This window comes from Erpetoichthys calabaricus, chromosome 14 (genome assembly GCF_900747795.2).
Source record: "Erpetoichthys calabaricus chromosome 14, fErpCal1.3, whole genome shotgun sequence".
Classification (NCBI taxonomy): Eukaryota; Metazoa; Chordata; class Cladistia; order Polypteriformes; family Polypteridae; genus Erpetoichthys; species Erpetoichthys calabaricus.
In genome coordinates, this window is record NC_041407.2 from 90,009,236 (window position 1) to 90,025,009 (window position 15,774).

The 15,774-nt window shown below is 37.0% G+C and overlaps 1 protein-coding gene across 1 annotated transcript in view; it reads right to left on the reverse strand.

Annotated features, from left to right (window-relative positions):
• Nucleotides 1-15,774, reverse strand: part of rlf (RLF zinc finger) — a 59,311-nt gene that overhangs the window by 9,252 nt on the left and 34,285 nt on the right. Inside the window, exons 2-5 of the mRNA XM_028818397.2 lie at nt 14,919-15,073; nt 12,176-12,257; nt 6,183-6,318; nt 3,756-3,958 (exon numbers count right to left, since the gene is read on the reverse strand). Of these exons, the coding sequence (XP_028674230.2) occupies nt 3,756-3,958; nt 6,183-6,318; nt 12,176-12,257; nt 14,919-15,073 (576 nt within the window). The remainder of the gene's footprint in view (nt 1-3,755; nt 3,959-6,182; nt 6,319-12,175; nt 12,258-14,918; nt 15,074-15,774) is intronic.

A 15,774-nucleotide genomic window follows, 5' to 3' on the forward strand; every position in this document is an offset into this window, starting at 1 on the left:
GTATTACATGTGATTGTCACCATCGCTGAAGATCTCTCCTCTATATTAATACTCTACTTTGACTTTGTGGAAGAAAAAAAAAAAACAACTATGGCCTAGGGCTTGGTTTAGGAGAAATGCCACCGACACATCATGAAGAAATGTGTAAAGCATGATATTTCAAAACAGAAGTAGTAAAGAGCTAAAATGAAATGTTTAACAGAAGAATAAAAAGAGAGAACATAGTTAACCTTCTTGTCTAAGCTAGAATTCTCTGAGAAGTGGCCTAAGAATGTAACTTTAATAAAGAAAGAATCTTATTGGCCATTGATAATGTTTACAAATACTCACAGTTCAGAAATAAGAGATTTCTTTTGTTAATGTTTGTTATACTCTGCACCCTGGATGGCAAATGGTCAAATAAAAGTTAGGTCTGAGCTCCTCCAGCAGAAAGCTAAACTAAGGACCTTCTTAGTAAATGGACTGTTTACTGCTAGTGATTCAAGTGTAATCTTTAATCAAAAAAGGCAAGATTGATGCCTATCAAACTAGTAAAAGACAACATCTATCCAGTCACATTCTAAGCTAACCCCTTCCCCACCAAGCCAGTTTTAGCCAAAAATCTTAATTATATGCTAAATATACTTTTTTTGTTCATATTTTGTTGTCTCCGTTATATTCAATAAACTAGCAAAATACCCGCGCTTCGCAGCGGAGAAGTAGTGTGTTAAAGAGGTTATGAAAAAGTAAAGGAAACATTTTAAAAATAAAGTAACATGATTGTCAATGTAATTGTGTTGTCATTGTTATGAGTGTTGCTGTCATATATATATACATATACACATATACACACACATATACACACATATACAGATATATTATATATATATACACACATACATACATACATACACACACATAGATGCACTTACAATAACATACAAATCAATATAAACAACATTAACATCATTATCATATGAGAATATGAAGTAATATATAAGAAGCACATTTCATATAAATATAAATTATTAAACAGTAAAATCTTCTTCTATAATTTGCTACCGTGGCTTTTCGTTGGTCTGTCCAGGATTTTAAATCAGCTGTAGCTTGCAAACCGTTTCACCTATTGACTTGAAATCTGGTACACATATAATACGTCACGTCTGCTATCCGCTTTATGGGTGATGATTGTATTACTCTTTTTATGTTTATTTTATTTTAGAATCAACTCCTATCTGCGCACACCAGGGCGGCCGTGGGCAGATGCGTATGGTGTATTCACTCCATGTTATCGTGCATTGCGCTGTCACTGGTATTTTGATAAAAGAATTTGAACAACATATAAGAAGCGTATAAATTATTAAACAGTAAAACATTAACATTTAAGAAGTAAAGTTACATTGAGTACTACTGCAGTGCCTTCGGGTATACCTCATTTTTTGTTTGCCCATTACATGCTTAAATGTATACATTTTTTGGTGTACCTACCCGAGAACACGCAACATATAACCGAGCGTGGGAGAAGCATGGATTTTAAACACGCGTTGAGTTCATCTGCTGGTCTCCCTCGTGGAATAACTGGTAATGTTTGAGTAAAATGTACAGCGAGTAAAACGACATTACCTCCTTTTTTTTTTTACGATCTCTGAGATCTTGGTTTTTTCGGTTCAAGGCTTCATAAGCTCTTTTATGTGCCATGGTGTACTTAATAAGTACTCATCTTTGAATGTTGCAAGACTTTCGCCTTGTATGTAGATCAGGGAAATTACATTCATTGCATTCCTAGTCTGAATCACAATCTGATTGTATGGGTGCTTACCTGGCACTGTAGGGTTGCCACCCGTCCTTTAAAATACGGAATCGTGCCGCGTTTGAGAATGAAATTGCGAGTCCCGTTTTGAATCAATACTGGACGGGATTTATCCCGTATTTTTTTTTATCATTTTTTTTTTAAAGCAGCGTGTCATGCAAATCATCCCACACGCATTTTATGAAGATGCCTCCTTTCCTACTTTTGATTGGGTAATACTTGATGTCATCGTTAGTTTGATTGGTCTTTTTAACTGTCCAGTGAGGAGGGCGTGTCTTTTAAGTAGAATCTGCAAAGTGTTGGCACTGAGATGTGGCGTAATCGCCATAGTTGAAGCCCCTAACGTTGCGGTCAGCAAGTCGGCTAACATCCGCCATGTGCCGTCTTTCAGTTGCAAGAAGCAGATCATAGAATGGTTGAAACTGTTGCCCCTAACGTTGCGCCATGGCGTGTGGTTCGTTTATACCTCGTGTCTTCTCATTAAAGTTTTATCTCGCGAATATGTTATTGCAATCCGCAGCGGGAGCGTTTCTATAAACTTAATTTAAACTTACGTTTTACACCGTGCTTTGTTTCCCTTATGAACATGCTTGTATGCTTCACTCGCTCCGTTCTCAATTGTTTAATTAATTTTTTGCTCTTCGCTGTTTCCGGCTCTTCCTCCATTTCCCCCTACTTCGTTCTTTTATCTCGCGAATATGTTATTGCAATCCTTAACGGGAGCGTTTCAATAAACTGATTGAAAATAGTTTTGCATTTACCTTTTTAGTAAAAGGCGAGCTTTTAAGCCTGAGAAATCACCCCGTAAATGCACACGTTTAATTGCACATGTGTTAATATGTATGGTTACACAGTATTAAAAGACAGTGAACAACGTCAGTTACCTTTGTTCCCGCGTTTGATAAAAGGTGAGCTTTTAAGCCTGAGAAATCACCCCGTAAATGCACACGTTTAATTGCACATGTGTTAATATGTATGCTTACACAGTATTAAAAGACAGTCAAAAATTAACGTCATTTACCTTCGTTCCCGCGTGTGTCTCGTGCTGTAAATCTCTTCCTTGTTTTTAGTTCACGTGATTACGTAGGAGGCGTGATGACGCGATACGTGACTCCGCCTCCTCCATTACAGTGTATGGACAAAAAATATGTTCCAGTTATGACCATTACGCTTTGAATTTCGAAATGAAACCTGCCTAACTTTTGTAAGTAAGCTGTAAGGAATGGGCCTGCCAAATTTCAGCCTTCCACCTACACGGGAAGTTGGAGAATTAGTGATGAGTGAGTGAGTGAGTGAGTGAGTGAGTGAGTGAGTGAGTGAGTGAGTGAGTGAGTGAGTGAGTCAGTCAGTCAGTCAGTCAGTCAGGACTTTGCCTTTTATTATTATAGATACACTGTTTTTATCAATTTTTAGGAAACTTGACCTGAACTTGTTTTGTGAAAGGTTGTTACCACAGTAATTCTACCTGTTTTGTTAAAATATAATAGACCTTTTATATTATAGACGGGTTATATAAAGGAATAACAACTCTTTCAAAACATTTTACATTTAAAGAACCACATCATAATTTATTTTACAGGAAGCACAGAAAATGTATGAAAAGTGGGTATGTATTTTTATTTTGCAACCCACTTGCATTACCCCCTAGAATTATCCTCCTGAAAACATAAGAGATCAATACTGGCTCTCTTTCAAGATATCACGGGGCAAACAAATTATTTTAACATACAAATGAGCAAAAACAGAAGAAAAATCAGGAAGGAAAAAGGTTCACACATTTTGTTTGAATTAAGCCTCGTCTTTAAAGCAACTTAAAACCAATGACAATATGAAACATTCATATTTTATAGTATCTGTAAAGACAAGAATGATAACTATGCACGAGTCAGGTCAACTTTATACTTGTCTACACAGATCAAGATCTCATTATTAATAATGCTCACAGATCTGTTGTAACATAACTGACCTCACTGATAGCTTCTTCACTGGGCAGCATGCTGCAGAGAAGGGAGATGTAAGTCTGGCGAAACATGCTCTTCTGTGTAATAAAGTCACTTTCTGAACAGAGTTTAGCCAGCAGAACGGCCTGAGGTATGGTGCCTATCTTAATCAGGTGTTTAACTCTCAGCTCCAGAAATGAAGGACCTTCTTGAGAAATCCATGCATTTGCTAAAGACGACATAAATTGAGATAAAAATATGGATTAACCAAACAAAAGATCAGTGACTGCTGTTAACAAAAGAAATGTACTGTATGTTTTTGAAACCTGAAAACCCTGAGAGTGAAAAAAAAATTACATTCTTACAGTAGTGTGGATCTTTACAAACCTTTTTGCAAAAAAAAAAAAAAAATATTCTGCAACTCTATAGTAAGATAAATGGTTACTAAATTAACAAACATACATTTTACATTTCAAGAATATGACTTAAGGATACAAAAGCTGTACACAACTGCCAGCACGGTTATTTGATTTCTCCAGTTCTTTTAATACCATCCAGCCATCCCTGCTGTGAGGTAAGCTCTGTACAGGTGCGATGAGCCTTTGTTCTCCTGAATAACAGACTATTTGTCAGATAGACTGTAGATGGGAGGCTCAAGGATCGCCTCCCTGATGTGGATGTGAGCAGCAGTTTCCTCTACTCTTCACCCTGTATACCTCGGACTCAAAATAAACACCAGGTCATGTCACCGGTTTCAATTTTTAGATGTTTTGCGCTAACAGGGTATGTTGATTTGTGGGGTAGAACACTAGCTTATTGGCTTTCGTCACACCAAAGGGCCTCTATGCAGGGGGTGGATGTGGAGATACTGCACTACTACAAGTACTTGGAGGTCCACATCAATGACAGGCTGGACAGGTCTCTTAACACAAAGGAACTATGTAAGAGAGAAGGCAGGGCAGACTATTTTCCCCCCCAGAGACTGCATTCCTTTAATGTTGGTAGTGAGATCCTTTACATGTTTTACAACTCTGGGATGGCCAGTGTGATTTTCTTTGTTGTGGTGTTAGTAACATAATTTCAGTGGGTCCCATAATTATTACTTTGGTGGGCCTCTCTTGGAGGTAGTAGCAAAGAAGAGAATGAAGACAAAACCGACTGCCATTTTGAACAATGCTGCAGATCATCTCTGACACACAAGCATTGAGGTCTTTCAGCCAAAACACTTTTCAGCAGAAGTGGCAAGAAACACTACTGAGGATCCTTTTTACCTACAGCAACATGCCTTTATAATGTTCACTGTGAATACTCTTCATCTTTAGCGAAGTCATAATTTTTCATCCTTTTTTGGAATTCATGTGTATATTGGTTTGTTATATTTTACTTACTGAATGAATTTGTATAAAAACCCAAATTCCATTTTGGACAAATCAGTTTCTGTCTATCTGACAAGTGATCAACTTGTATGTTTAGCACTAAACAGATGTTATGAAATTACATACAAGATGTGTAATAATCACTTGCTATGACAGCTGTGGCATATGGTGGCCTGTCTTAAAAACAACTTGTTGACTGTGCATCAAATAAACCCATTAAATTAGCAGTATTGAAAGAAACCTGCCAGAATACATATAAAAAATTAAAAACTGGAATGATAACTAGGATTCTGAAAAATGTGAAATCCTCCATTATTTTAAAAATACAGCAGAATAAAAATTAAAAATGTACATTTACTGAGATAATGTAATAAAAAATATTCAGTCCATCTGGTTTAAATGCATTTACTATTTCATACCAAATATCTTTATATTAAGGTGTACAGTAAATTCACTTCAGATTAAGATTTTCAATAAACGTGCATTATGTTGAGAATTATACTTCAGATGTAGCAGGTAATGACTTGGGGTTCTTAAACATTACATACTAGTTGCTCCAAAGTAGGAATTAAATTTAATAATTTGTAGTCCTAAGAAACAAAAGAGAAATAAACATTCTAAATTGTGATAAAATACATATCTTTAAATACTAAATTGTAATTTTCTTCAATAATTATTTGCACCTTGTAAGGCAGACAAATTGAATTACCCAAGTAAATTTGAACATTTCAAAGTATAATAATAGTACTTTATAGTCGTACCAGTATAATAAAATTTTGCCATCTAGTGTTCATTCATTTTTCTCATTAAACTGCAATATTGGCTTTACACTTTAGTATATTCCTAGAAACCCAAAGTTCATCATTAAGAGCTGGATATCAGAATTTAAATTGATTAAAATGACTTAAAAATACATTTATACATACGCACACACAAAAGGATAGCTTTAAAAGCACCAATTTACAAAAAATATATACACAGACATTAAAGAATATTGTTCAGTCTGAATGCAAGGATAAAATGTGTGCTTTGATTATTGATTGGAGAGGAGGATGAAAAAACCAAACACCCTCTTACCTTCCTCTTGCTCGTAAGGCATCTGGGCCAAAATTCTTACAAGAATAGAATTGTTCCAAGAGCCACCTGCACCCGTAATTTCCAATAGTGCCAGCAAGTCATTGTTGCCATACTCTGTTAATGTTGCATGTGCTTTCTAGGATTATGAGAAGAAAAATCAAACAGATTCAAATGCTTGTATTATTTATCATGTGTTATTTACCGTCATTATAACTTGGCATAATTCAATGCTTAACACTACTGCAAAAGAATGACAATTTCAGGAGATGTTTATATATATATTATATATAAAAAAAAGGAAGACTGGTAAAACTGTTCAGAAATATTTACTGCTGCTTTATTCTTATATAGATCAACCCAAGTGAAAATTATTTTAATTACTGTCTTGGCCATGTAAAAAATCTTCCATTACAATATTTACTACAGCATTCCAAGGTCACTTAGGAATGTTATAAATCTTCAGCTCACAACTCAAAAAAAGCCCATGTGGAAAAAATATTCACTTTCCAGTCTTTGCAAACCAGTGCGAGTTGGTCAGATGAGAGAATGGTCACAAAAAATAAATAGTTTTAAGATACACTAATACCATTAGACAGTGCATACCTATTGAAACTCCTTAGTGGCAGGAGCCCCTTCCAATCTTCCATCACAACTCCAGCCGATTCAAAATTCTGCTGCAAGAGCACTTAGACAGGCCCTCAACAGTGAGCATATAACATGCATCCTGCATCGCCTTCACTGGTTTTCTGTGTCTTACAACTCAGGCCGCGCACCAGGCTACATCGTTGACCTTCTCCATCACTACGCCCCTGTTCACCCACTAAGGTCCACTGACTCTGGCAATCTTGTTGTGCCACACACTAACCTGCCCCTATTGTGCAACAGAAACATTGGAATGACTTCTTTAAATTAATTGGACCAGATGACTCAATTCGTTATTTTAAAGTAACTACTTAAAACACAATTGTTCAGGAAGGCATTTAAGTTACCCTAATATTCTGACCTTTCAGTTTACCTCTCTGTCCAGATGCTCAAGATAATTTGAGATTGTTATATCACAAATTACATTATTTGTTCAGGAATTTGTTCTAGTACTTTACTTGTATTTAGTATTTTACACTCAGGTTTGTTGTCTTCTATTCTACAGTACCATCAAGAGAGACGTGGAGAGAGCAAACCAGATGAACAAATTTTTTAACAGGTTTGACCACGCTAACCCACTCTCACCTCGGAGTACTGCACCCTCCACCCATCCTTCTGCTGATACCAGCATAGGAGAGAGTCTACCCCAACCCACAATCACAGCAGCCCAGGTAAGCAGAGAGCAGAGGAGACTTTGTGCCATCAAAGCAGCAGGTCCAGATGGAGTATCGCCATGACAGCTGAAGGCCTGTGCGTTGGAGCTGGGGAGTCCTCTACAGTGCATCTTCAACCTGAGCCTGGAACAGGAGAGAGTCCAGAGGCTTTGGAAAACATCTTGCATCACCCCAGTCTCAAAGGTAAAACATCCTAGTGAGCTGAAGGACTTCCGGCCTGTCGCTCTGACGTCGCATGTGATGAAAACCATGGAGTGACTGCTGCTTCACCACCTGAGGCCACAGGTCCGTCACGCCCTTGACCCTCTGCAGTTTGCATAAAAGGAGAAGGTGGGAGCGGAGGATGCCATCATCTACATGCTAATCCAATCCCTCTCCCACTTGGACAGAGGCAGTGGTGCAGCAAGAATTATGTTTCTGGACTTCTCCAGCGCCTTCAACACCATCCAACCTCTGCTCCTTAGGGACAAGCTGATAGAGATGGGAGTAGATTCATACCTGGTAGCATGGATCGTGGACTAACTTAGACAGACCTCAGTATATGCGTCTTGGGAACTGCAGGTCTGACATTGTGGTCAGCAACACAGGAGCACCACAGGGGTCTGTACTTTCTCCGGTCCTGTTCAGCCTATATACAGTGCATCCTGAAAGTATTCACAGCACATCACTTTTTCCACATTTTATTATGTTACAGCCTTATTCCAAAATGGATTAAATTCATTTTTTCCCCTCGGAATTCTACACACAACACCCCATAATGACAACGTGAAAAAAGTTTACTTGTGGTTTTTGCAAATTTATTAAAAATAAAAAACTGAGAAATCACAAGTATTCACAGCCTTTGCTCAATACTTTGTCGATGCACCTTTGGCAGCAATTACAGCCTCAAATCTTTTTGAATATGATGCCACAAGCGTGGCACACCTATCCTTGGCCAGTTTCGCCCATTCCTCTTTGCAGCACCTCTCAAGCTCCAACAGGTTGGATGGGAAGCGTCGGTGCACAGCCATTTTAAGATCTCTCCAGAGATGCTCAATCGGATTCAAGTCTGGGCTCTGGCTGGGCCACTCAAGGACATTCACAGAGTTGTCCTGAAGCCACTCCTTTGATAGCCTGACTGTGTGCTTAGGGTCGTTGTCCTGATGAAAGATGAACAGTTGCCCCAGTCCGAGGTCAAGAGAGCTCTAGAGCAGGTTTTCATCCAGGATGTCCCTGTACATTGCTGCAGTCATCTTTCCCTTTATCCTGACTAGTCTCCCAGTCCCTGCTGCTGAAAAACATCCCCACAGCATGATGCTGTCACCACCATGCTTCACTGTAGGGATGGTATTGGCCTGGTGATGAGTGGTGCCTGGTTTCCTCCAAACGTGACGCCTGGCATTCACACCAATGAGTTCAATGTTTGTCTCGTCAGACCAGAGAATTTTCTCTCACATGGTCTGAGAGTCCTTCAGGTGCCTTTTGGCAAACTCCAGGCGGGCTGCCATGTGCCTTTTACTAAGGAGTGGCTTCCGTCTGGCCACTCTACCATACAGGCCTGATTGGTGAATTGCTGCAGAGATGGTTGTCCTTCTGGAAGGTTCTCCTCTCACCACTGAGGGCCTCTGGAGCTCTGACAGAGTGACCATCGGGTTCTTGGTCACCTCCCTGACTAAGGCCCTTCTCCCCCGATCGATCAGTTTAGATGGCCGGCCAGCTCTAGGAAGAGTCCTGGTGGTTTCGAACTTCTTCCACTTACGGATGATGGAGGCCACTGTGCTCATTGGGACCTTCAAAGCAGCAGAAATGTTTCTGTAACCTTCCCCAGATTTGTGCCTTAAGACAATCCTGTCTCAGAGGTCTACAGACAATTCCTTTGACTTCATGCTTGGTTTGTGCTCTGACATGAACTGTCAACTGTGGGACCTTATATAGACAGGTGTGTGCCTTTCCAAATCTTGTCCAAGCAACTGAATTTACCACAGGTGGACTCCAATTAAGCTGCAGAAACATCTGAAGGATGATCAGGGGAAACAGGATGCACCTGAGCTTAATTTTGAGCTTCATGGCAAAGGCTGTGAATACTTATGTACATGTGCTTTCTCAATTTTTTTATTTTTAATAAAATTTGCAAAAATCTCAAGTAAACTTTTTTCACATTGTCATTAGGCAGAGTTGTGTGTAGAATTCTGAGGAAAAAAATGAATTTAATCCATTTTGGAATAAGGCTGTAACGTAACAAAATGTGGAAAAAGTGATGCGCTGTGAATACTTTCCGGATGCACTGTACATCAGACATCCAATACAACTCTCTGTCCTGCTACGTGCAAAAGTTCGCGGACAACACTGCTATCGTGGGCTGCATCAGGAGTGGACAGGAGGAGGAGTATAGGAACCTAATCAAGGACTTTGTTAAATGGTGCGACTCAAACCACCTGCACCTGAACACCAGCAAAACCAAGGAGCTGGTGGTGGATTTTAGGTGGCCCAGACCCCTCATGAACCCCGTGATCATCAGAGATGACTGTGTGCAGAGGGTGCAGACCTATAAATACCTGGGAGTGCAGCTGGATGATAAATTAGACTGGACTGCCAATACTGATGCTCTGTGTAAGAAAGAACAGAGCCGGCTATACTTCCTTAGAAGGCTGGGTCCTTCAACATCTGCAATATGATGTTGCAGATGTTCTATCAGACAGTTGTGGCGAGCATACCGTGCATGTTTAATACCTGCTTTAATGCATTTCATCATGAAAAATTATCTTAGCGTTCTACATTTTCAGAGAGCAGGAATACCATGAAGTGAATGTATTCTGTGCAGTGATCAGTCAGGCAGTTTAAGAAGACAGTAGCGATAAACAACTGGGTTGGGGAACACTTAAAAGCATTTAATGTGCTACATAACTTATGATGGGGTTTGAGAAAATCTAGTGAATTAAACATTATTAGGATGAAGTTTAGTTTACGACATTCTACTTTAATGACAAAATAAACTATGAGAACAAAGTAGAAATGTCGATTTTAATCTTGACATATAGTTTTTCTTTTTTTTTTATTTCACTGTGTCAGTATTTTTGTTTTCTTCACCGTGGCCCTAATACGATTCCATAGGGCTATACCACAAATAGCATTATAAATGCAAGTTGCAGTTTTATTATTTAAGTATATAGCTTAGCTTGAAGCAAGGTCCATATTAGTGTAGTTTGCCTTAATGATGGGTCAGTTGGTAAAGATGTCATCACCAAGTTGCACTTGTTTTATTTTTATTTGGTGAATACTGTGTAATGCCCCTGGGCTTCAAGTCTTGGAAGTAATAGCATTATTATTGGAAGTTGCACTATTATTTATTGTTATTATTTATTAGTTTAAATATTATACAGTTTAATGATGGTAAAGTTGTTTAAAAAGTCACTAACATGTCAGTGGACAGAGATTGTTAACATTAACAAAGTGTAGTTGGTTTACAAAAAATATTTACTATTTATTTCTTTTCTAAGACATTGTTCAGTGCAATACAACTTTTGACAAGCACCTCTGGATATTTTAATCTAAATGCCTCTTTGGATGGTTGAAAATATGTTGTCAAAATTTTACTTTAAGTTGTTTGCAAATATTGTTCAATAAAAAGGCTGTATATTTTGACTGCATCTGTCATGCAATGTGATTCCTTCTCTTCATTAGTGCCATCCCCTTGAAAAGTATCACTTTATGGGACCATGCAAACCTGTATTAATATTTGTGTGGACATTTAAAATGTTTTTTGTACAATGTACAATTCACATGACAGTGGAATAGGTTATTGTCAGCCAGTAATTGCAGTGGGAACAAAATACCATCCAATACCGTGAAACCGGTATAATTTTGAAAAATACCTTGATATAGAATTTTGGTCATACCGCCCAGCACTAGGAGGAAGGGCAAGTTTATACAGTTGTCTTCATTAAAAAGGGAGTCAATTAGGTGTGCCCCAAAACAATTTATGAATATTCCTGCCAAAGGTGGAGGTGCACAAGAGTTTGTGTAAGTGCAAGAAATCCATAAACTCAATATGGACTCAGACTTCATAGTTTAGTGCTAAGGAACTATAGAAATGATTTAAACTCGGTCAAGCAGACACTGAATTGAAATCTGATAATGTTCTTGGCTGACCAGCAGTAATAAACTTACTGTTTATAACTTTTCACTTATAAGAGTTATTAATAGTCATTCAAATAAGAATGTCTAAGAGGAGGGGAACGTGCCAGGGAACTTGCCCCCATAAGAAAATGAACCTCAAAATGCCTTAATCATGACCTCTTCAGGTCATTTACACAACATTTATTTAACGACTCTTTGATTTACAAACCACAACAGTTATACTTATTTATACAACTAACAACAGTAAATGACAGATAGAACCAACAAAATAGTATACATGTAAGCATACATATATATATATACACACACACACAAACACACCCAACTACAACCCAATTTGATAATGCTATACTACTCACATTTATATTACGTCCATTTCTCATATTTAGCTTTACTAAAAAATACATAATACAAGACTATTCACCGAATTTAATAAGTGTGAATATAGTTTCAACAGGAAATCATGAAGACCTCCTCAAACACAATTTTGAGGAAATATGAAATTTTTAGACCTTTAAACAAAAAATATAAAGTTAATCTAATGGAAAATAAAACTCTTGCCTGTAGTGACTGATGAAGGCACAGCCAACATTCACGTGTAAGTTCAGTGTCAGGTAGTGAAAGTAGCAGCTCAAAACAGCTCCTATAACAGAAAATCAGATATACTTCAAAATTAGAAACTAATTTAGGAATTCGATATCTGCCCTTTCCCTATTTAAAAGAAGCTTTCTGGCATCCTGTCTCACTAAAACTTAATTTTCTGCTGAAAATAATTATCTTAAGTTAGAGGTATATATTTTAATGAAACAATGATGAATTAAGTACATTACTTCCAGAGAATAAGCTGATTTTACATATTACTTCTATCCACATAATAATAGCATTACCTAAGCATTCCAAGATTTATACAGTGCTACTAAGGATGCTCCAACTTTTTGTAGGCCAATACCAATCACCGATTTTCATATTACTTGATCTTGATTCCGATACCTATTACGATTTTTTTTCCCTTCATTCACTTAAAAAGGTTTTTACACTAAGCTCCTGAATAACCAGACTAATCGAAGCCTTATGTCCTACATTAAAGTGTATTTTTTAGAATTTCACTATAGATCATAGGTGTTAACTGCTCATGTTTTATTTAAAAAATTTAATTCTGTAGGCTTATTGTTCAGTGACCATAAAATACTAAAATAAGGTTTGTATTTTAAGGACATTTTAACTAAGAAAATATGTACAAAAATATTTATCCACAATACATATGGCACAGAAGAAAATAAGAGGCTTCTCATAACTACAAATTGTCATATTGTTTTATTTTTTTCTTTAGTGTACCTATCTGAAACAAGGCTTAATTATAAAAAAAAAAAATAATCAGCAAAATGAAAAGAAACACTTGAAATATATCACTCTGTGTGTAATGAATCTATATAATATACGAGTTTCACTTTTTGAATTGAATTACTGAAATAAATTAACATTTCAATTATAATTTATTGAGATGTTACATACATATATTCTCACACAATTGCTACAGGCATTTAAACACTACATAAATGTAAACGTACATGCACTTATAGGTTCTAACCATTTTAAATCAATTGCACTACTGGTTTTTACTGTAAAAATGTACACATTTACTAAATTTATAGAGGTGTGCTTTTTTCAGTGTATTAGTTTGACATTCATAATTCTTCAGGTGTAATTCTAAAATATGGATTAGCATTTTAATTATGTAGTACTCGTTCCTTAACAAAACTTGCTTGTTTACTAAGCAGCAATTTCAAATTTTTCTTTTTTCTTTTCTTTTACCACTTAAAAGTGTGAGCAGCTGCATTTTAAACAAGCTCGCTATCCAAACTCCAGCAGTGCCCATTTTAATTTAAAGGACAAAATAATGGTCTGAATTCCATAAATTAGCTTTTTTTGCCATTTGTCAATGTGCACAGGACAACTTTGATCACTATGTTCAGTTTATTATTCCTCTTTCTTTAACGAAAAGGCTAATATACCAGTCACCTCTCATTCACATACAAAACACTCACTGCTGTAAGTTTGTTGCAAAACAAAGATCTGAGCTGGCTCAACTACTGTATTACCTTGCATAAGGAAGCACTGCAAATAAAGTTTAAATATATTATATATTATTTATATATTATTTATATATTATTTATATATTATTTATATATATATATATATATATATATATATATATATATATATATATATATATATATATATATATATATATAAAATGTTAAATACATATTATATATATAATTTTATAAATATAAATTGTATAAAATAAATACATTTCTTTTATGTGGACTCATTTCCTGGACACTTTACTACTTGGACATGGATTTTTACACGCCGAGACTTGTCTATTCAGGTAGTCAACTTCAAGCACTGAGAACGAAGGTCCGTGCCGGTGTGGTTCCCTATTTACCTGACGAGGCAAGAAGGCAGTATCATGGCAGCAGAGCCAGTGCTAAGCTAAAGGCTAAGCAGCTAGCGAGGAAGTGGTGATACAAGCCTTCGGTGCCTTCTGTGACCTGGGAAATGTGAACTCAATACCAAATAAGATCAATGAACTGGCTGCGCTGGTGAAAAATGTCAGGAACTACAGAGAATGCAGTTTGTTGTGTTTTTGTGAAACATGGCTAACAACTAGCATCCCAGATGCTAAAGTGGAGCTACCCGGGTTTAGCAGTCAGAGGGATGCCTCACACCTGGACAAACTAGTGGGGAAGGCAGGCTCTATTGTAGGCAAGGAACTGGACAGTTTGACATCTGTGGTGGAGCGATGGGCACTGAGAAGGCTCCTGTCAATCATGGAGAATCCACTGCATCCACTGAACAGACTGAGAACATGCCCTGCTCCACTGACAGACTGAGGAGATCGTTCCTCACCCACACTATGCAACTCTTCAGTTCCACCTTTGGGGGCGTTGAACGGTAACATTATACAATGTTATTGACTGTTATACCTGCCTCGCACTCTCCACCATGCACTGTGTTTTTATCACTTTTTAATTAATATTGTTTTTAATCAGCTGCTGCTCGAGTATGTGAATTTCCCCTTGGGGATTAAAAAAAGTATCTATCTAAAACAGAAAAGAAGGGGCTGAAAATATGGTTTTGGTGACCAGCTTTTTTTTTTTTTTTTTTTTTTTAAATCACTGATAGATTTTCACAAAAAAAAACAAAAAAACAAAAGGACTACCTATTCCACTTGACGGCTGATCAATTGGAGCATCCCTAAGTGCTAAATAAGTAAAGGTGAATATTTCAAATAACTTACAGGGCTAGCCTTTTGACCACCAACAACACATTCTCACAGTCCGTGGTAAGATATGGTCTTGCAACTGCAAATCTCTCGATGGATATCCGATAGACTTCCAACAAAGCAGCACCATGTTCCTGTGTGTTGCGACTACCTGCATACTGTACAAGTGCCTAAAAGAAAAAAGAGAAATAATTACCAGGCTTACTTTTTTATGCAAAGCAATAGCCATTTTCCCTATTGAAAACATGTATTCAAATACATTTCACATTTCTGATATCATTTGGCCCATGTGTACCTTCAGCGCCTTTAATCCACCTTGTGTATCTCAGACACACACACACACACACACACACACACACACACTCTTTTTTTCCATCGCATCAACAAAGCCAAACTAACTAATTAAATTGCACGGAAGGACTAGAAATGTATACACACACAGATCTTAACATTTTATTAAATAGTAAATGGGTAGATTTAGGTAGTGGATTTGGTACACTGGCTTGACCAAAACACATTTTGACAAATCAGGGTTTAAAAAAAAAAAAACAAAAAAAAAACTGTCAAACTTTAAAAGACTGGAATACATATTTTTCTTACTATTTAAAATAATAGTTTAAAATGAGAACAAACACCTTCCACATAATCCAAACACACAAAACATTTTAGTATTGCCTGATATTGCGAGTATGCAAAATTAGTGATTGAGCCTAGCAATGTACTAGCAGCCCAACCAGGGACGGTCTCCACCTTAAGTTCAATGGTGTATTATCGGACCAAATAGATTCTAGTTTTTCTGAGAGAATGACAAAGGAGTAAGTTTGTTGGTTCATTGGTTATTGCTTAGTAAGTAAAACAATCATATGAAGAT